The 23017-nt window shown below is 42.4% G+C and overlaps 1 protein-coding gene across 3 annotated transcripts in view; it reads left to right on the top strand.

The window, feature by feature from the left end:
- The window catches only part of DDR1 (discoidin domain receptor tyrosine kinase 1), a 75709-nt gene extending 59836 nt beyond the window's left edge, over nt 1–15873 (top strand). For all 3 annotated transcript variants that reach the window (XM_087954349.1, XM_087954348.1, XM_087954350.1), the window contains 5 exons: nt 2437–2564; nt 5115–5315; nt 8739–8973; nt 10108–10257; nt 11772–15873. In XM_087954349.1, coding sequence (XP_087810475.1) covers nt 2437–2564; nt 5115–5315; nt 8739–8973; nt 10108–10257; nt 11772–11912 — 855 coding nt within the window. In that variant the 3' untranslated portion in view covers nt 11913–15873. The remainder of the gene's footprint in view (nt 1–2436; nt 2565–5114; nt 5316–8738; nt 8974–10107; nt 10258–11771) is intronic.
- Nucleotides 15874–23017: the final 7144 nt, after the last annotated feature.

Genomic DNA, 23017 nt, shown 5'->3' on the forward strand with positions numbered 1-23017 from the left:
TCTCCAAACTCCTAACTCATCGACCACTTCATGAAGTTCAGATTGTTCATCAACTTCCAAATGTTTGTTATACGTAAATAATAAATGCTTCTTTAAAAGTACTACAAATAATAATAATAATGGCAATAATAGAGTCAATCAAGGTCACTTGCATTGGTGGCTGACCACTCAGCCTTGTCTTGCCGCTAACCACCTCACCTTCAGGACTAGAGACTACAGAGACCCAAAATATCATCATCTTTTAATGACCCCATAATCCCTTGCGGGGTGGAGTCTGGGCAACTGAATGGAGCTAGCAGAGTATTTAATGGCCGGATGTCCTTCCTGTTGCCAGTGTGGAGTTTTGTTCAGCAGATATATTCTCAGTGTGCCCACAAAGAGAAATATCTGCCTCTGTCTAGGATTGAATTCATAGCCTCCTGATTGTGAGGCGAGAATTCCACCTCTAGGCCACTGCACCACTCCAAAGACCCCAAAAGATGAAATTGACCCTAATCAACCTTCCTTCATTTATCGACCATATTGACCCCCCCCCCCAGACATTTAGAAACTTCTCGAACAGCCCCCTGGACCTTTAGGGGGTCAGTACTGGCCATTTTGAGAAACCCTGTTGTAGACATAAGCAGCCAAGATTGACTCGAAGAATCATAATGGCAATCACATATCTGAGAGGAAAATTTAAAGCCCGGGAGAGAAACTTAAGAAAGTATCCGTGCAAATGTATAGGATGGGAGATACGTGGTTTAGATGTGTGTGAAAAGGATCTTGGAATTATAGCTGAACAAATAAAGAGTCAATGCAATGGCCAGGATGGAAAATAAAACTCTTTTAGACTGCCTCCATGGAGGTATGGTTTAAAACGGGTCCCTAAACTTGACAACTTTAAGACTTGTGGACTTCAACTCCCAGAATTCTCCAGCCAGCTATGCTGCCTGCAGAATTTTGGGAGTTGAAGTCTTAAAAGTTGCCAAGTTTGGAGACCTCTGGTTTAAAATCACAGGAAGCAATAGATAAACTTGATTTACATGGTTTATGCCATATTATATTGCTTCTGTCCTGGTTGCCTGTCAGGCCCAAAATCATGAATGACATGTGGTGATTCTTCTGAGCGGAGTTCTTTATTGTTCATATCTATAGACAAAATCTTGCCAAACTAAAGACTCTTGCTATCTGCATCTATACTCTATTGTGAGCTGTTAAGGAGAGGCTGTCTTCACCCTCTTTCTCTCACACATAATATCTGGGATGAGTGGCCTCTTACTTCTCTGGAATGCACTCCCTCCTTCCTGGGAATCTGCTCCTTACAGGTGGTCCTCGACATACAACAGTTCATTTAGTGACCATTTGAAGTTACAGCGGCACTGAAAAAAGTGACTTATGATCATTTTTCACACTTACAACCACACTTAACGTCACATGATTTACATTCGGATGCTTGAAAACTGGTTCATATTTATGACGGTTGCCGTGTCCTAGGGTCACTTGGCATCTTCCAGTTGCCAAGGTTGAGAGAAATAAGTCTGTAGAGATTCTCAGTTGTCCATGACGTGGTTGTCCCAAAGGTACTTTTTTTCAGGAGGCAACTGGACTTTCTTGTTTTTTCTTTGAAGACACTTCGCTTCTCATCCAAGAAGCTTCTTCAGTTCTAACCGGATGGTGGGGGATGGAAAGATTTATATTCCTTGCAGACAGCTGGTCATCTGCATCCTTCTAGAGCAATGGTGGCTAACCTTTTGGGGCTCTTGTGCCAAAAATTGTGTGCGCGCTGCCTCCCAGAGACTTGAGAAAAGCCTCTGCAGCCTGAAAAATAGGCCCATTTTGTCACTTCTGAACAAAATGGACAATACAGGAAGTGATGAGACAATACAGGAAGTGATGAGCCTCAAGCCTCTGAGAGGCCGAAAAAGGCCTCAAACAGGTGGAAAAATCAGCTGGGAGGCGCACGCATGCACAGTGAGGTAGGTTTTGACTGAGGCTCGTGTGTCGGCACAAATAGCTCTGAGTGCCACCTGTGGCCTGCGTGCCATAGGTTTGCCATCACGGTTCTAGAGGGTCTTTGAGGCCACTTGGTGGCTTATCTGTGTCCTCAGGGTCACCTGAGTGGTGTTCCTGGTTCCTGTAATCTGCATTTTTTCCCCTCTGGAAATCCATTCCTACTCCCACACCAGTCAAAGGGTGTTCATCCCAAATTGTATAGCTAAACGTCTTGTAGAGATTCTCAGTCATCCAGGTCATGCTTTACTGCAGGGGTCTCCAACCTTGGCCACTTTAAGACTTGTGGACTTCAACTCCCAGAATTCCTCAGCCAGCTTTGCTGGCTGAGGAATTCTGGGAGTTGAAGTCCACAAGTCTTAAAGTGGCCAAGGTTGGAGACCCCTGCCTTACTGCATTCACTGTGTCCTTTATGATTCCTGATTTCCTCTCTCTCCTGGAAAGGTCCACCTGTGTGAGGTGGAGAACCCTCAAGATCTACCAAGCTTGGAGTTCCCTTTCAACGTGCGCAAGGGACGCCCTCTGCTGGTTGCTGTGAAGATTCTACGCTCGGATGCCACCAAGAATGCCAGGTGAGAGTGCCTGAGGATGGAAATAAAAACAGGCATCGTTAAAGCTCAACCCAATTGGACCCGTTTTTCCAAACCTGACCAAGAGTCATGGTGGCACAATAGTTAGAAATGCAGTACTGCAGGCTACTTCTGCTGCCTGCCGGCTGCCTGCAATTTGGCAGTTCGAATTTCACCAGGCTGAAGGTTGAACTCCATCCTTCTGAGGTCAGTAAAACGAGGACCCAGATTGTTGGGGGCCCTCCTGCTTAGAGAGGGCTGTAAAAAGCACTGTGAAACAGTATATAAGTCTAAGGGCTACTGCTATTCTTCAGCATCCCGGACAGCTTTCTGATGTGTGGTTTTCAACACCAGAAATCGGAGCAATGGTCTAAGTCTGGGCTGTTTTAAAAACCAGACCTTCTTAATTTGTTTGACCATTGTTAGGACTTCTGGGGTTGAAACCCACACATCAGAAAGATGTTCAGGTTCAGGAATGATAAGTTATGCCATGTGTTCCTAACCCAATTCACTCCATATAAACATTGACATAAATGTCCATAGTAGAATATGCTCAGCCTTAACGGGCTTCGTATTTTATTTACCTGTTTTAAATGTTGTGTTAGCCCCAGTTTTTCCCATATGTCTCAGTGGGGTTTGTTTGTGACTGCTGACTTTTAGGAAGCAAAAACCCCTCTCTGCATTAATTGGAGCTCCCTATTTATTTATTTGCTCAAGATTTCTCATTTAGGCTTTACCTGCGAGGTAATCTGAGAGGAGTATATTGCCACGAACTCTCAAAGGCAGAGTTCTATCAGATAATTCCCTAGGACTAACTTGTATACAAATCCTAAATTCAGCTTTTATTACTGTACGAGTATGCCTACTTCAATACAGGTAGTCCTCGACTTATGGCCATTTGTTTAGTGACTGTTTGAAGTTATGACTGCACTGAAAAAGCGACTTAACGACTGGTGCTCCCATTTCTGACTGTCACAGTGTCACAGTCAGCGTGACAGTCACATGATTGTGATTCAGGTGCTTGGCAACCAGCATGTATTTACAACAGTTGCAGTGTTGTAGTGTCATACAATCACCATTAGTGACCTTCCTAGCTAGAGTCTTAACAAGCAAATGGGAGAAGATGGATTTGTTTAACGACTCTGTGTTTTGCTAATGATTACAGCAAAAGTGTTGTACAATTGGACGCATCCCACTCAGTAACTACATTACTTAGGGATGGAAGTTCCCAATTGTGGTCGTAAGTTGAGGACTACCTGTATACTTATACATCAGGAAGTGCTAGAGATTGTCAGGAAGCAGGGAAATGAATGGAAGAAAATGCAGACATAAACAATAAGAGATAGCATAGGAGGAACCTGGTGACAGCTTATTTCACAAAAGGGAGCTTAGCCCAGATATGGAGAAATTGGGAGGAAGCATTTCAAAACATTCAGACAGATTCTGCCTTAATAACGTCACTATAAATGGAAGGAAAGGGAAGATGAGGACAATCGGCAGCAAAGACTTAGTTACAGTGCTACTGGAGGCATCATAGCAACATCTGGATAACCAGTTTAGGGGCAGACCATCAGAGAGAAAATCTATTTTTGTGGTTGCTAAGAGTTGACAACAATTTGATGGCACATAATCAATATGTTTATATTCATAAGGGAGCCTGTATTGTACGTTGCAAATTGCCACAGTGTTTTGGTGGCAAAAATGAGGGGATTTTTGATGGTTGAGAAAAAATGGGAAAGAAGAGAATAGAATGGAGTAGAGTGGAGTGGAGTAGAGTGGAGTGGAGTGGTGTGGTGTGGTGTAGATTAGAATATAATTAGTATAGTAATAGTATAGTACAGTACAGTATAGTATATAGAATAGATTAGAGTAGAATAGAAATAGGAATAGAATAGAATAGAAATAGAATAGAAATAGGAATAGAATAGAGTAGAGTAGAGTAGATTAGAGTAGAAATAGAATAGAAATAGGAATAGAATAGAATAGGAATAGGAATAGGAATAGGAATAGGAGTAGAGTAGAGTAGAGTAGAGTACAATAGAAATAGAATAGAAGTAGAATAGAAATAGGAATAGAATAGAATAGAATAGAATAGAATAGAATAGAATAGAATAGAATAGAATAGAATAGAATAGAATAGAATAGAATAGAATAGAATAGAATAGAATTCTTTTATTGGCCAAGTATGTTTGGACACACAAGGAATTTGTCTTGGTGCATATGCTCTCAGTGTACATAAAAGGAAAAGATGCATTTGTCAAGAATCATAAGGTACACACTTAATGATAGTCATAGGGTAGAAATAAGCAATCAAATCATACTAGGAAACAATATAAGTCATAGGATACAAGCAACTCAGTTACAGTCATACAGTCATAAGTGGGAGGAGATGGGTGATAGGAAGAATGGGAGGATTAATAGTAATAGTAATACAGACTTAGTAAGTAGTTTGATAGTGTTGAATAAATCATTGGAGCCTAGATTTCCTCTCTTGAGACCTGTCAACTATCTTTTTCCTCATCTCCCTATCTATGTCTTTTGTTGTCCGCGCAGGAATGATTTTCTGAAGGAGGTGAAGATCATGTCTCGCCTGAAGGACCCTAACATTGTGAGATTGCTGGGGGTGTGCGTGCGGGACGATCCACTGTGTATGATCACAGAGTACATGGAGAATGGGGACCTCAACCAGTTCCTGAGTGGACATGAGCTGGAAGACAAGCTGGGTGGCAGCCCCAGTGGGAGACCAACCATCAGGTACCTATTCCAAATTTCTAAAATCAAAGTCCAGCAAGGAACCGATATAGATTTGGGAGGAAATATTGACAATCGAGTTCTGTAGACTCGGCATCACAATTGTCATATGCGAATGCCATCAAGGTATTTCTTTTTAGGTTAAACTATGCAGGGCAGAGAAATGAAGTGGGAAGTAGTAAGTCAAATAAAGCAAATGCATATGAGAAGAACAGAATAGCAAAACTGGCTTTAAATCGGTGTCATTCGCAGTATCTCTGCCTACTTTTCTCTCCTTCTAAAAATCATCCTTGTTTTGGCGTCATTCTTACACTGCTTCATACATTGCCGTGCGTTCGTTCACTTTCTTAGTTCTCTCTTTTTCAGGATCTCGTAAACCCCATTCAATCTGTGGGTTTTTCAGCCTCTCTTTTCCTCTTGACACCCCCTCTTTCTTTGTATATTAAGATTGTGATTTGATCCTCAGTCATTCTCCCTGTATAACCAAGCCATCTCAAAGCATTGCTTTCAAACTGGACGCTCGCTTTTGTATTCAATCTTCATTCAGTCACTCCCTATTTAGTACAGTCTCACTGAACCACACACGTTTTTAAGGACCCCATTTCAAATGTGTTCAGCAGGGGTGTTAAACTGGTGGCCCGCAGGCCGGATGGGTCATGCGCAGGCCACGCCTACCCTGGCCCCAGAAAAGCAAAAACCATCAACGATACATCACGATATGTCACGTGACACAATTGATTTTGACACCCGTGACCTAATCTCCCTCACATTCCCACTATTGCCTTAGCAGAGCAACAAAAACGACATCCTTCCAATTATCGGTCTTCACAGACTTGTTCAACAAATCACACAGCCATTCCATAAGCATTCCAGATCCATTTTTAAAACATTCCTCCCGTCACATTGCTTTTCAGCATTCTTCCACCATTTAAGATTTCTATTCCATTATTTCCCCACCCCCCTCTGGATACTAACATTCATAACATACACTTCAATTTCCCCCTTAATGCATCAAATCCCGCCGAAATCTTTAAACCTCTTCCAGCATTTTCCCACTTCCGTTTCATTCTCAGTTATTTTATCATCTTAGGTTTAATCCCTTTTCCTTGCTGAGTTGGCTCTTTTCATAAACTTCCCCAAAACCTTCTCCCCCCCAGATTAATTTCAAAGCCTAAAGAGAGATTTGTGTCAAGAGAGTTTTGGGTGATATTAATTCTCTTTTTCTCAAAATGGTCACCAAGATGCCACAGAAAAGAATTACATAATTATTATTATTATTTTTTATAAACATTTTATTGATTTTTAAACACAAACATAAACAAACAAAACATAAAACATAAAAACATGAAACATCTTTTTTGAAAGCAGCTTGATCCCGGGTTTTTTTATTATTGAAGTGTTGGTTACAATTCCCAGTAGTGTTAGATGTTACTATACTGCAAGTGTGTATAGTGATATCTAACAAGACTGGGAATTGTGACCAACACTTCCAACGATAATTATATAATTCTTTTCTGTGGCATCTTGGCGACCATTTTGAGAAAAAGGGGGTTAACCACACCAAAAACTCACACAGAAAGGTAATAAATATGGCCAGCTGACTGTGCTGATGCCCTTCATCACTAAAGAGCACAGAAATGGCTGCCGGAGTCCATTTTTAAAAAGAAGCATTTGAAACTCAACAAGATGGATTTGAGCTTGGAAATCCTGAAAAAAAGAATCCAGAGATGGAAGTGCCTGGTTCACTAGGAAGAAGGTTGAGAACGTGAGAGGATAATGTTTCATTGAATTTAGTAGGTCATTAAGATCTTGAGATGGCTTCATTCGGATTCCCTTGTATTTTAGCTTGTTTGGTTTAAGTACCGAGCACTGCCCCATTGCCTGATGGGAATATCTTCTGTATAGGCGGTCCTTGACTTACAACAGTTCATTTAGTGACCAAAGTTACAATGGCACTTAAAAAAGTGACTGATGACCATTTTTTACACTTACGACCGTGGCAGTATCTCCATGGTCACGTGATCAAAATTCAGATCCTTGGCAACTGGTTCACATTTATGACCGTTGTTGTGTCCTGAGGTTATGTGACTTTCTGACAAGCAAAGTTCAATGTGGAAGCCATGTTCATTTAACAACCATGTTACTAACTTAAGAACTGCAGTGATTCACTTAACAACTGATAACAGATAATCAGAGTTGGAAGGGACCTTGTAGGTCATCTAGTCCAACCCCCTGCCCAAGCGGGAGACCCTACACCATTTCTGACAGATGGGAGTCCAATCTCTTCTTGAAGGTCTCAAGTGATGGTGCTCCCACAACTTCTGAGGGCAACTTCTGTTCCATTGGTTGATCATTCTCACTGTCAGAAAGTTTCTCCTTATTTCCAGGTTAGATCTCTCCATGTTCAGCTTCCATCCATTATTCCTTGTTTGACCTACAGGCGCTTTAGAAAATAGCTTGACTCCTTCCTCTGTGGCAAAAAAAAGTCATAAAATGAAGCAAAACTCACTTAACAAGTGCTTCACTTAGTATTTTCTCATGTAGAGAGGCAGAGAGTGAGATAGTGAAGCTGGCCTGGCCGAAGCCATCTTGGAGCTTCAGCACTGCCACGCTGGAGCTGAGGGATAGGAAGGGAGGGATTGGAGATAGCTGGGGTTGTGTAGTCAAAACAAAATACTTTCTCTTGGGAACCAAGGACGTTGTCACACCTGGCCGGACAAAGGAGGAGTGATGTCACCAGGCAACCAGACGTTGTCTCGATTGGACCGTGTGACTGATTGTTTGGGGTTGAGGGAAAGTCTTTCACTTTTAATGAGGTGAAAACCGAGGGACCCTTCAGAGTCGGTTTTCACCAGATCTGTGCCAATATGATATTTCCAATAAAGCTATTCTTTGAGGAATCTACCTGCCTTGGAGTTATTGCTTGCAATGGATCTATATATCAACTCATAAAACATTTTGTATACATGTTTTATAGTTGTTAACAAAAAGAAGGGGGGGAGTTTCAAAGAGCAGGCAGCAGTGTGGAATCGAACGTACATTCCATTCATATTTTCTTCAAACACTGATTAGATGACTGAAGCTTCTGCCACACAAAAATCTAATTGGAGAGCATGATTGGTGATTCTTGGCTATGGACGTGTTTTGTTGGATGATACACCCAGAGGGGTAGGGTGGGGTGGGAAGCAGGATCAAGGGTGACAGTGAATTATATATCTCAGAGTCGGCTACGCCCAGGCTAATGCTGGCATGTTAACTTCTAACAAATCCTTTGAAGTTTTGGGAGTGTGGCTCGAGGCTCATGATTTAATTGGAGTAACTGCTGGAATCCTGACACTATAACTTGGAACCCTGACATGTACATTTTGTTAATAAACATTCCTGCCATCTTTTTTCCTCCCCCCCCCCCCCTGCCTCATTTCTCAGCTATCCCACTCTGGTCCATTTAGGGGCTCAGATAGCCTCCGGGATGGCGTTCCTTGCCTCCCTCAATTTTGTGCACCGGGACTTGGCGACCCGAAACTGCCTGGTGGGTGAAGGCTTCACCATCAAGATCGCCGACTTCGGCATGAGCCGGAACCTCTACGCCGGAGATTATTACCGCATCCAGGGCCGAGCCGTGCTCCCGATCCGCTGGATGGCTTGGGAGTGCATTCTCATGGTGAGTGAGTGAAGTGACAAGCTTCAACCGCAGGTAGTCCTCGCTTAACGACTGTCCTGATTAGCAACAATTTGAAGTTACAGTGGTGCTGAAAAAAAGGGACAGACCCAAAAATTTGAAAGAGGTTCATTAGGATTTTTTTAAAAAATTCCTTATGTTTATAACTTTGCTTTACAAAGGCACACTTAAGAGCAGAACCAAGAAAAGAAATAGATAAAGCTGAAGGATCGTTTTCTGAAATCAAGCACTGTCCTTTATTACAATAAAGGACATAGGGTCCCTGTAGGTATAAGAGGAAGAGGAAGAAAAACGTAATCAGACTTGCAATATTCTCTTATTATAGCCTATCTTAATAAAAGTTAATGTCAACTCATAAAATATTTCTATGGTCTTTTTAGAGTTGCCAACAGAAAGGAAGTTGGGAAAGGGGTTTGAAAGAGCAGTGTGGCAGCTTGGAAATCGAAAGTGCATTCCATAAATAGTTTTTCAAAGATAATAACTTGGTGACTGAAGTTTCTGCTATGCAAATATCTCACTGGAGAACATGATTGATGACTCTTGGCTATGGATGTGTCCCATTGGAGAATATGAATTCCGATACACCCAGGGGGTGGGGGAAAACCAAGGTGAAGGGTGACAATGAATGAGGTGTCTTAGACTCAGCTACACCCAGGCAGTGCTGGGCATGTTAACTCCCAATAAATCCTTTTGAAGTTTTGGAAGTTTGGCTCGAGACTCATGATTTAATTGGGGTAACTTCCGGAATCCTGACAGAGTCTTCCTGTGTCAAATTTTCTGCGTCACGTTGCTGTCATGTGACGTATCATGACGTTTGTTTCGTGGAGCTGAGGTGGGTATGGCCTGTGTGTGACGCATTCGGCCCATGGGCCGCTAGTTTGATACCCCTGCCGTAGAGTTAAGATCTGGTTGGGCCTTCCAGCAAAAAAAATAAAGCGGTACTTTCAGTCCCTAAGAGGGGTTGAGTGGGGGATCCTGTTGCAATGCTTTTTACTTGGGATTTTATATTTTGGATTTGTTTTTCTGGCTTGCCCTGACTGGAGCCCTTCAAGGTTAAAGCATGTTCTAAAACTGGTTTAATAAATCCAGGAATGTTGTCTTTCTGTCCCCTCTCAGGGTAAGTTCACGATGGCCAGCGATGTTTGGGCATTTGGTGTTACGCTGTGGGAAATCCTCATGCTGTGCCAAGAACAGCCATACAGTCAGCTCACGGATGAAGCTGTAATCGAGAACGCTGGCGAGTTTTTTCGGCATCAGGGCAAACAGGTAAACAATATCTCCGCTTAAACAACATGCCTATTATACAAAGTTTATATAATACATTAGACTAGGACTCACGCGAGTACGTGTACAGGCAGTCCTCGACTTACGACAAAAATTGAGCCCAAAATTTGTTAAGTGAGTTTTGCCCCGTTTTATGACTTTTCTTGAGACGTTCGTTAAGTGAATCACTGCAGTTCTTAAATGAGTAAACCAGTGAATCTGGCTTCCCCATTTTGACTTCGCTTGTCAGAAGGTTGCAAAAGGGGCTCACATGAGCCCAGGGCATTGCAACCATCATAAATGCAAGTCAGTTCATCCCAAATGAATTGGAAATACTGAAGAAAATCACAATGTGCACAGAAATGGATCAATTAAAAAAAGAACTAGAAAATAAGGAAGATTCGGATTATTATAAAACATGGGATAAATTTTATGATTGGCTAGAGACGAGGAAGATCAGTGAGAATAAGGAATGATTATATGTATATTTAAAGTGTATAGAGGAGAATTATGTAATATCACTATTGGATTTAGCAAAGTAATGACAATGATCGATGTTAGGGAAACCGTACCATGTTCAACCTTTTTATTGTTAAGAATTGTCCGTCTTTGTGTCTGTTTAATTGTTTAATAAAGAAAACTTTTTATAATAAAAATAAAAATAAAATAAATGCAAGTCAGTTGTCCAGCATCACAGGACCATGGAGATGCTGCAACGGTCATAAGTGTGAAAAACAGTCATAAGTCACTTTTTCCAGTGCCGTTGTAACTTTGAACGGTCACTAAGTGAACTGTTGTTAGTTGAGGATAAACCAAGTCTTTTAAGATTAAGCTCTGTTTTTAAGAAAATCCAGGGTCTATCTTGGGCCTGCTCACCTCAGGGCCAACTCACACCGTGTCATGCCCCTGTTGGAATCTGATTCCGAGTGGGAGGTTGAACAGCTGACAGGGAGTAGGAGTGTGGCTCCCTTGGCTGTGGAGGAAACTGGGGAAGGACAGAGGAAGACCCAGGCCTACCCACTCTTGATCCTAAGGCACGCAGGGAAGAACGGATAAGGGAGCAATGTGAGTTACGGGGGAGAAAAAGGCCCTGATTCCCTTCATTAGCTGCAGCTGGGAAAACAGGATTTAAAAAGGACGTTTGCACACAGCACCTTGCTGGAAGCAAAGTGTGCATTATCTTTGTTTGTCAAGTCTTATCTGGGTTCTGGCATCCTCCCAACTGTGTGTGTTTCGTTATCTTTTGAAGTCTTCAATTCCTTATCCTGCCCATTCTCGTTAATTGCTGCAGTGTGGGTTGTGTTGGTTTTTATTTATAATTTAGATGTACTTTGGGGTCTGACTGAATTTCTTCCCTTTAAAAACTGTTCTTGGGAGAGTTTTTCTCCAGCCGATGATAACTGGACATTGGGGGCCAAGTTGGAGGAATTAAAGGGACTTTACCTACTTTTGTGACTTTATTGCTTTTGTGCCACGCCCCGGGTCATCACACATCGTCTCTTTTCTTCCATCTCCAGGTCTATCTCAGCCGTCCGCCCACCTGCCCCTTGGCCGTCTATGAGATGATGTTGAGATGCTGGGCACGAGAGGCCAAGGACCGCCCATCCTTCCAACACCTGCACTGCTTCCTGGCTGAGGATGCCCTCAATATGGTGTGAACCAGACTAGCACCGGCCGTCGGAGGCTGTGTTAAGACATTGGACAGCACCATAGAGACTGCTGGAGGCCGGAGGTGGCTCAGAGGCCCTCATGCTCCAGATGTTTTTTTGTGGGACACCTGGTTGTTCCCTCTGGCCCAGCCTTTGCTCGTCCAAATCTCACTATTCACCTTCCAATATGTGGTTCTCTTTCTCCCCCTGTTTTCTTTTCGCCTGATCATCTCGAACTGACTTATTTCATCACACGATCTAAAATTGCTATTCTGAAATTCTTACCCGACGGTTTGTTTGTTTTTCACTCTGTTAACTCCTATTTCGCCTTGTCCTAAGCCAGTCTGTTTCTGCTTTAAACCAACGTGGTGCCTTCCTGCTGTGTGTAGAAACTACAATTCTCAGCTTTTTAGTATTTATCAACCACAGAGTAAGCAACCCAGGTCCCTCCGTGTGTCTGTCCCACATTCCGTCAATAACATTTGCAACAAAGGACAGTTGTAAGTCTGAAACATCTGGAGAACATGATATTGTCTGTAGCCAGAGACCATATTGGCCAGAAAGTCTTAGTTCCAGTCTTAACACATCTGGGAGATACCCAAGCAAGGAAGCTGTTCTGTCAAACGGAGCCCTGTTCATCCTGCTATAATTTGAACAAATATCTTATTACTCGTTCTTCCAGATGTTTCTTCTCTTGCATCGTAGCTCTTTCTTCTGTCCTTTGACCTCCAGGTTTTGAAGATGAGCTAAGGAAGCAGGGTTAGTGGCTAAGGTATTTACTGAAGCCCTCTTTCTCTATTTTCCTTCCTTCAGCAGCAAACCAGGCATAGTATAATAATTCTGATGGGGCTAATCATGTCCTTCACATCCGTTCAATGCTTAGCAGCAGCTCTGTGAGCAGGTTGATTGTAAATGCAAAAGATCTCATTCCTCAATTTCACAGTCAGACCCATCCCTCGGTAGCCCTAGGTTTCAGCCCCTCATTGAGAACCTAAGGAGAGGATATTAACGTTGGCTTGCTTAGCAGGAGTCCGTAAGGACGGCTGCAGTGAAATTTGTAAACATTTTTGAACAATCAAACACGTTACAATATGTGTGTTGTGCCACTTTGAATACTAACACTCCTTTTTCCCTCCCCATATCCTCCAATACTTTCCTTTGACACTCCAGGGAAATTGTGGGGGAGCGCTCTTCCCCCCTGTCCTTTACACACTTCTTTAGCTTGCCAAATTAGATTTGGGGGATTTGAATGCTCTTTAATGGGATCCTAATAGAAATATTACATTGGATGTAACTTTATAGGAGAAGTTGGGGTGATTGTTCCATCCACTGTTGTAAGCTTTCCCTCCCTCCCCTCCTTCCTTCCTTCCTTCCTTCCTTCCTTCCTTCCTTCCTTCCTTCCTTCCTTCCTTCCTTCCTTCCTTCCTTCCTTCCTTCCTTCAATATGATGTCAAACTGAACTGAACAGATATCTTTTGTGGTTAAAGATTGGATTCATGCACAGCAACCTGCGTAACATGGCGTGCAAAGCTCTCTATGGATCCTACATAACAGCGATTGGTGTTGGTATGGGGGCTTGGATGAGAACATGGGAGTGGTAATCTATCAGAACTGGGAAGGCATAATGTTAAGTGAGCGTACTCTGCACTGTAATTCATTAGCATTGAGGGAAGCGGGTGTGGACTGGATTTCATTTTCCCTCTTGTGTGATGGAAGGTTATGTCATTAACCTTGGAGAACTCAGTACTGTTCCACTGTTTGTATGTGATGTCTTTCTCCAGAAAGTCTCTCTCTCTCTCTTTCTGTCACTGTCTCTCTCTCTCTCTCTCTCTGTCTCTCTGTCACTGTCTCTCTTTGTCTCCCTCTGTCTCTCTCTGTTACTGTGTCTGTCTGTCTGTCTCTCTTTCTGTCTCTGTCTCTCTCCTTTTCTGTGAAAGGGGATACTTTGCTCCTTTGACAGACTCCATCTGTGGGGGCTGCATTTTCAGCTTTAGATTCATGGACTAACACTGGCAAAATAACGGGGACCGTCTGGTCCAAGCACACTGGGATTAATTAAGCACTGGATGTTTGGAGAAGCTGGAAGAAAGAAGTGGCTTCAAAGCTACTTCACGGATCCACGGTTGGCCAAGAGATACCTGGTCCTCACTGTTCTTAAGAGTGGACAAGAAAAAGAGGAAGGGACCGAGATTTGCCAGATCTGACGTGGCACCGACTGGACTTTGGGCTGAATGTGTTCATGGACTGAACCGAAAAAAGAATTGATGTTGGTTCCTTCTAAGGGCCAGTTTTGCCATTCCACATCCTCCAGATCATCCCAAAACGTGGGGACTTGGCCCTGTTCTTTGTACACTAGTTTGTTTTTCCTGCAGACTTGAGGTGACCTGATTGTAAATACTGTACTGTATAAAAGGGTGGTTGGAAAAATGCACTTTTCCAAACTAAAGAGAAGAGTCAGGAAATCAGTGTGTGAGTTTTTGTCTTCTCCTGTGATTCCATGATAAAGATGCCACTGGAAGTTAGCCATGTCATTCGGGCAAATGTCTAGCTGCCATCTGCGTTGGGTCACACAGGCAACTTCTGATAGGCAATCCATGCAATAAATACCTTGGTGAAAAGGAGTCAAAAGGACAAAACGACTTTCTTTTTAGCCTCCCAACACAATATTGTTTAATGTCTTAAGCAATAAATATATTTTGTTAAGTAATTAATTCATCGAGCCTCTTTCAAAGTTGTAGAAAGTTGCAGAAACGGGAATTCCCAATGTCTTCAACATGTCCTAAAACAATTAGAGCTTTCTATGCTTTTGGAGGCATCCTTTATCAGAAAAAAAAACCACTCCAAGATAAAACATAAGTAACAACAATTTGTTGAACCTTGTCCTTCAGAAGTTACCGCTGTGCAGTTCAGTCTTACATGTTTTTATTTAAGATTTGTAGGGTTCGTTGACAATTCAGATTGTATAAAATGTCCTATTCTGTTAAATTGATTGCATCCAGTTTTATGCAATTGGAAGACCTTCTAACACAAAACCAATGACAGGGTTCATGCACAGTAGTAACCCAGGCTTGTTTTAATCATGGTTTGTTGGATTGTCTGGATGCCCATGTTGCAAGCTATAAACCATGACTTATAAGCCACAGTGGCTTGGTATGTAAAACGCGTGCATTAAAAACAATCGGGGCTATTGTTTTATGATATTGTCAGAAAGTGCAAAAGATTGTGTGGTGGTGTTCTTTAGAAGACATCTTGAATAGACTACCATATTTGGGCTGTAAAAATCTAGAGAACTGCTCGATGCAGCAAGCAATAGCTTTCATGTACCTCTTTGCTTCCTCCTACTGTTCGTCTGGATTTTTTTTGCAGTCCAAAGATGATAGCCCTACTTGTGAAATCTGTGCAAAAGAGGGTGCAGTGTGATGCACTTCTGAATTTTAAATATCATGGACGAAACCAGAAGAGCTTTTCCATACGTAGAATGATTCCCTGGAATCAGCGTGCAAAGGGATGTATGCTACGGTTATATTTCTATTTTCTCAGGAGGAAATACCACAAAGCTGAATGTTTTTTTCCCCAAGAAATTGTACATACGATTGTAGCTTTAGTCATGACTAACTGTTGCTTGATGGGGGTAAGCTAATGTTCCGAGTATTTTCAATTGTTTGAAATTTACCCATCTTAATTATATGTATATTTCTGTTTGAAAATGTTTCAGTGGTACAATGTGCCTAGAACTGCTTCTTTCATCATCTCTCCATTTATCCTGTCAAATGCCTTTTTTTTGTGTGTTTTCCTGGGAATACTTGTAGCTGTTTGTTTCTTTATGTGTATCGGGATGTGTATATATTTGAAGAGCAGAAAAAAAAAATAGATTTTTTTACATTAATATATAGAAGTTTGGGGGTTTGTTTTGTTTTTAGTTCCTTTCCATTTATGTGGTGAAATAAAACGCTTTGCATTTTGTATACTACCACAATTGGTCTGTGAAAGTCAGCCTTTTCACTCACAGAATAGAGAATGAAATTGGACGGAATGATGTGCAAAAAATTAATCTATGAAAAGAACCCATATCAATTTGAATATAGCAGTATTAACATATAAATTTGAGGGCTAGGAAATTTGAAAGTATAGGTATACAACCAGTAGTCACTAAACGAATGGCCATTAAGCGAGGGTCACCTGTATAGCTATATGCTTAAATTTCCCAGCCCTTAAATAACTACCATTTACAGCACAAACCTGTTCATTTGATCACATCCACGCCATTCCACACATGGACACATCCTGCTCAGCTCCAGTATGATTTTATTAGATTTTGGCTTGGGGTAACCAGGGGGTTGTGGCTTGTTCAGCAAATTGCAGTTACAACCACCAATGTGACAACACTTTTGTATGACTATGCTGCATTATTCTCATTTTGGAGGTTTAAGGGGGTAATTTTCTTTCTTCCATTAGCTCCTCTTCTTTTGGACTTCCTATTTGAGCTTTGCAGTGGTGTTCTTCTGTGAGGCCCAAAACCAAGAATGCCATGTGGGCAATTCTTCCAAGGAGAGTTCTTTATTGTTTCACACCCATAGACAGAATCTTGCCAGACTGAGGACTCTTGTATCTGCATCTACAGTATACTCTGGGAATTATTAGGGAGGGTCCATCTTCATCCTCTTTCTTCCACATATGATAATCTGGGCTGGGTTGCCTCTTACTCCACCGGAATGTCTCCCATCCCTCCTGGGGAACCTCCCCCCCCCCAAGGCATCCCATCCCATCTCCTCTAATAAAAGCCAGTGCGCCCTCTGAGTAAGCAAACAAAGAATCCCAAAATAATAACAACAACAATGTAGACCTGGCCATCAAAACTATGCGATTATGGATGAAACATGACAGTGATACCCATTGTCATTGGAGCACTTGGCACCATGTCCAAGAATTTAACAAAATACATCAAGAAATTACAGCTTCCTGCAATGATACCAGCGGAACTGTGAAAAACTGCGCTACTTGGAACATCGTATATTTTAAGAAGATACTTGGTCGATACTTAGGATGCTGGCAGCAACCTGTATCAACCATCAGCACCAGTCAATGATATTTGTGATACATTTTTCAATGTGCAGTTGACTTGAGTTTCAAATAACAACAACAACAACAACAACAATAATAATAATAATAATATAATGCAAAACTACTGTGGGACTTCCGAATACAGACATAAAGTTTTGGAACGCAATACTCCGGATATCACGATTGTGGAGAAGAAAAAAGTGTGGATCATCGACATTGCCATCCCTGGTGACAGCAGAATCGACAAGAAACAACTTGAAAAAATCACCAGATATCAGGACTTGAAAATCGAACTGCAAGAGACTCTGGCATAAACCAGTGCAGGTGGTTCCAGTGGTACTCGGTACACACTGGGTGCTGTGCCTAAAGACCTAGGCAAACACTTAAAAACAATTGGCGCTGACAAAATCACCATTGGTCAGCTGCAGAAGGCCACCTTACTGGAATCTGCTCGCATAATCCGCCGATACATCACACAGTCCTAAACGCTTGGGAAGTGTTCGACTAGTGATTTGTGATACGAAATCCAACATAGTTATCTCGTTTGCTGTGTACACTGTCATTTTTTGTTAATAATAATAATAATAATAATAATAATAATAATAATAATAATAATAATAATAATAATAATAATAATAATAATAATAATAATAATATAGAACGACTATGGCAAAGGCAAGCAAGGGTAGTACCAATAATAATAGGTGTCTTGGGTACAGTCCCAAAACAACTGGAGCACCATTTGAACACCATAGGCATTGACAAATTTGCCATCAGTCAATTGCAGAAGGCAGCTTTAGTTGGAACAGCTTCCATCCTGTGGCGATATCGGTAACACCATCGAACATCCAGATTTGCCTATCCCAGGTCCTTGGGAAGGACTCGATAGGTAGACAAAATACCAAACCCAGTCTGAACATCTGGCTGACTGTGATAAATAATAATAATACTTTTACTGAAATGAAGATGGACTTTGTGTATGTGTAAAGTACATTTCACACACATGTAAACGGATAATGGGTGTGCTGTTGGAAGATCTGAAAATCCCAAGTTGGGAACAGCTTGGAGAAGATCTACCTGTGTAGAAGGTAGAATTGATTTGGTGTTCTGTCAGTCTCAGTCACCTATTACTGATGCTGAAATAAGACCTGTGATTGGGTGAATTGCTCTGATGTCAGAGAATGCTGATGAATATCCAAGCTCCTGGAGACAATTGTTAGGGTTCATCAGCAAAGAATGTGTACAAACGCTCTTGCTACTTTAAGGGCAAGTGAAAAGGTAAGTTTGCAGGCTGCAGGAGATAATGGGTTACGGGGTTATTGGTAGGGATAGTCCACAGATATGGGTAGTCTTCAGCTGATGGCCACAGCTGAACCCAAAATTGCTGTTGCTAAGCAAGACGGTGGTTAAGTGAATTTTGCTCCATTTTATAACCTTGCCATAGCTGTTAAAGTGAATCACTGCAATTGTTAACAACTTAGTCACATGGTTGTTAAAGTGAATCCAGCTTTGACTGCTGGTTAAAATGTCTCAGGTGATTACATGATCCCAGGACACTGCCACAATAATAAATATGAGCCAGTTGCTAAACATCAAGTTTTTTTTTCCATGTCACCCATGGGGACGCTGTAACCACTGTAAACCAGCATGAAAAATGGTCATGTCACTTTTTTTCAGTGCTGTTGTAACTGGTCACTAAACAAACTTGTAACTCTACGAGGACTACCTGTACTTGAAAGGATGGGGATCCTGCAAACCAATCACATTTTGGTGGTCCGCAGAGAAATGTCACTCCCAAAGCACCCCCCCCCCAAAGCAATTAATCCAGGCTGTGCAGGAACACAAGGCTGCGCTACCCACATGGCCCACAGGAACACAAAGCTTAAGTTGCTTGCATTGTAAGCAACACGAGGTAGTGAGGGGAGGGGGGAAAGGGTGGAGGGGGGAACTTACCTCACTCACCCCACGCGCCTCACCTGGCCACCAGGTTGCTTCTTTCTGCTTCTTTCTTCTTCTGCTTTTGGCTGCATGCAAGGAAAGCAGCAAAAGTCTTTCTTTCTCTCCCCCAAACTCCACCAGAAATGAGTCTTTGAGACCCTTCAAAGCATCCTGCTCCAAGAGGCTGTGCCAGCAAAGCCTCATTTCTGGCGGAGTTTGGAGGAGAGAAAGAAAGACTTCTGCTGCTCTCTCTCTCTCTCTCTCTCTCTCTCTCTCTCTCTCTCTCTCTCTCTCTCTCTCTCTCTCTCTTTCTCTTTTCTCTCTCTCCCCCCCCCGAGAACAGAGCTGGAGACGGTATCCTGCGATCCCAAATAAAGAATGATCGATCGGTAGGAAAACAGGGTGGGGAATTTTCCTGCATACTTTTTTTTTGGGATTTTCCCAGGGTCTCTGGTCCGCGGGATTTAAAATTATAAGTTTGGGGGTCCCCGAGGTCCAAAAGTTTGGTGACCCCTGTCCTATACCATTTCAGACAAGTGGCTGTCCAGTCTCTTCTTAAAAACCTCCAGTGATGAAGCACCTACAACTTCTGAAGGCAAGCTGTTCCACTGGTTAATTGTTCTCACTGTTAGGAAGTTTCTCCTGAATTCTAGATTCCTTCTCTCCTTGATTAGTTTCCATCCATGGTTTCTTGTTCTGCCCTCTAGTGCTTTGGAAAATAACCAGACCCCACTCTTCTTTGTGGCAGCCCCTCAAATACTGGAAGACTGCTATCATGTCACCTCTAGTCCTTCTTTTCTCTAGATTAGCCATATTTTACCCTAAATCAGCAGTGGCTAACCTTTTTGAGCTCCCGTGAAGAAAATTCTGCACGTCCCTTGCTCATGCGCACATGCCTCCTGCGCACCCCTGCTTCCTACGTATGCACTCCAGATACCCGACAATCATCTGACAGGCGGGCAGCGTGCATGCATGCGCAGTGGGGCTCTTTCAGGAGACCTCTCGCGTCCCGGCAGAAGTGGCTCTGCGTGCCATAGGTTCTGGCATGCATGCCATAGGTTTGCCATCACAGCCCTAAATCCTGCAACCGTTCTCCATATGTTTTAATCTCCAGGCCTTTAATCATTTTAGTTGCTCTTCTTTGCACTTTTTCCAAAGTCTCAAACATCTATTTTTTTATTTTTTATTTTAGACATGGCTATGTTGTCAAATCCTTTTCTTCTGAACCTTCACATCTGAGCCTTCACAACTGCCCTGGGCTGTTTCCTCCTCCCCCACCAGCTGCCACAATCTTTTGATCCACCCATTCATGTCCTGTGCTGGCATCATTACTGGCCTTTCTGTCCAGCTCTTTCACCAATCCCTCCCTCCCAACCTGGATGCAGTAAGTAGTGTTAACGCAGTGGTGTGGGGAAAAAAATGCTGATGCAGCTTTGCTAGCATGCTGATGGTTTGCAGAGGTGGAAAAATGCTGCATTATCATTGCTACACAGAGCTCAGCTGCAAATTTTCAGTTCCTGGGCTTTTCCCCTCCCCTCGAAGCTGAGTGCCAAGAACAAGGAAGAGAAGTCAGGAGAGAAGTGGAGATTTTTCCATTAGGAAAAGTGGGGGAGAGCCATTCAAACTAAAGGTGAGCATTTCAACCCAAGGGTAAGAAAATGACTTACCTCAGCTGATTCTTTACCTCGGAAGCCAGGAGGTGGGGAAGGGGAAGAATACCTGAAATTTCCTAGGAAAGTATGAGGTTCTAAACATACTTAACGGGAAGTGAATCTATTGAATCCAGTGGGTTTTGCTTGCTCCTGAGTCAACTTGACTCAAACAGCTTTGCTCTTCCCATGCAAAAATAGACTCAGATTGAAATAACTGAATAAAAAAGTTGCAATAGAAATATACTTTAAAGTGGTCCATGAGTTATATATATAATATTTTCACTAAATTTATTGCATGAAGTGAGAAATTATTTATTGCTCTGGTGATTTTTGGAATGAGTTCTGATCTCTTGTTAATCTTGCTCCTGGTGGGTTTTCTATACAATTCCCCCCCCCAAAAAAGAGTCTAATTTCAATTAAAATCCTTCCTGGAAAACTGTGTTTTATTAGCAAGTGACTTTAGGGTTTAGTAGAAGGTGGGCAGAATTCTCTGCAGTGGCTCAAAATCCTGGTTTGAATCAATCTCAAATCCCAATCCAGCGAGATGTAAATTTCTCTTTCCTCCGTGGCTGAAAAGCGTTGTCCAGATTTAAGATATCTTGATAGAAAGTATACAAAGGACTACCCAGGCTCTGAATATGCTGGATTAAATACTTAATCTTTCTTAACATTGGTTCCATTTGTTGGAAGTTAAAACCCACCCCTCTCCTAGAAAAACGAAATATTTTAGGATATATTAAAAAGACAGAATATCTTCCCTAAAAGAGAAGTAGAAACTCAGAGAGGCAGAAACTCACCCCGCCCCCTTTGTTAATGGGCCATTAAGGCCTGAGCCAGTCTATTCTACATAACAAAGATCTACCTCCTTCAGGCAGAGCCATTTAATTGCCCTTCATTGCACCACCCACCAAGTTTCAACCAAACTTAGCACACAGACAACCTACAAAGCTAGCTATGACCTCTGACAGCAACCAATCAGGATACTCTTCCTGTGCCCCAGGAAGTTCAAAGCCCAGAGAGGGCATAAAACCCAGGGGCTCTCAGCATCTCGTCCCTTTTCTTCACCCATGAACTCCAAGGCAGGTGATCCTGTCCACCATTAAACCATCTTTCCAAACAGCCTCCATGTTTCCAGTGTCCCCACTTGGAACTGAACCCAGAAGGATATTTCTTTCAACACGTGCTAGCAATTTATTTATTATTGGTTCCAGGTCTCGGGATTCTGTGGCTGATATAGAAAGACATGGGAACAGGAAGTTTGATTTCTTCTAAAGCAAGTTTTCTGAAAGGTTAGACGTGGATGAATTGGAGGAACTCAGCATTCCAGGAAACAAAAGTAATAAAAGCTCTGCTTTCAATTTCTAAAAGGACAATTCGCGATTATGCTCAGGGGTGGCATTCAGCAGGTTCTGACCAGTTCTGGAGAACCGGTAGCGGAAATTTTGAGTAATTAGGAGAACCGGCAAAAGCTACCTCTTGACAGGAGATTTTACAGTATCCTTCCTCTGCCACGCTCACAGAACCAATCGTAAAAAAATTTAAATCCCACCACTGATTATGTTCCACCTCAATCTCCAAACTGGCATTTGAGGACTTGGGAGTACAGAAGATGGGATTCAGCGTTTTTTGTAGCCTGAAGAACTCGAGTGCAATCTGACTAGCATAATTTCACTGCTTCTCGGTATCTGCTAGATGTCTGTTTGATTAACTTCAGCTCCCTCCCTTGTCTTCAGGAGCAAAAAGCAGCTTATGTGGAGATTTCCTTTTATTTTATTCTTTATTTTGTGAGGTGGGCCAGGTTGGGAGTGAACAACCGGCTGGCCACCTAATGATCTGTTAAATTCGGAAGGACGGATTTCAGAGACGAGAGACTCGGGTTCAGTAACAACAGCTCTTTATTAATAGGCTAGATCAGACTCAGGAAGGTAGCAGCCTGCGGTGGCTCTTTTATAGAGCTTGCCGAGGCTTGGCGGCCAATGACATCGCTTTGAGTCTCCCGCGCTTGGTTTTAACCAATCGCGGCAGACTCTTAACGAGCCAATCATAAACACCCAGGCTGACCAATCAGGTAGCGGTTAACACAGACCAATAGGAATGCAGGGTTTCAAGGCTGCTAATATGGAACATGATCCATACAAGTAGTCCTGGATTTATGACTACAGTGGAGCCCAAAATTTCTGCTGCTGAGCAAAACAGGTGTTAAATGAGTTTTGCCCCATCTTACGACTTTTCTTGACGCCGTTGTTAAGTGAATCCCTGCAGTTGTTCAGTTGTTAATGGGAATCTGGCTTCCTCATTGACTTTGCTAGTCAGAATGTTGCAAAAGGGGAATTACATGACCCCGGGACGCTGCAACCATCATAGATACATGCCTGTTGCCAAGCCTCTGAATCGGTGGGATTCAAATTTTTTTACTACTGGTTCTGTGAGTGTGGCTTGGTGGGCATGGCATTCCCTCCCCCC

This window comes from Notechis scutatus, chromosome 2, assembly GCF_049901735.1.
Source record: "Notechis scutatus isolate UNSWTSFEM ecotype Mainland chromosome 2, rNotScu1.2, whole genome shotgun sequence".
In the NCBI taxonomy this organism is placed as follows: Eukaryota; Metazoa; Chordata; class Lepidosauria; order Squamata; family Elapidae; genus Notechis; species Notechis scutatus.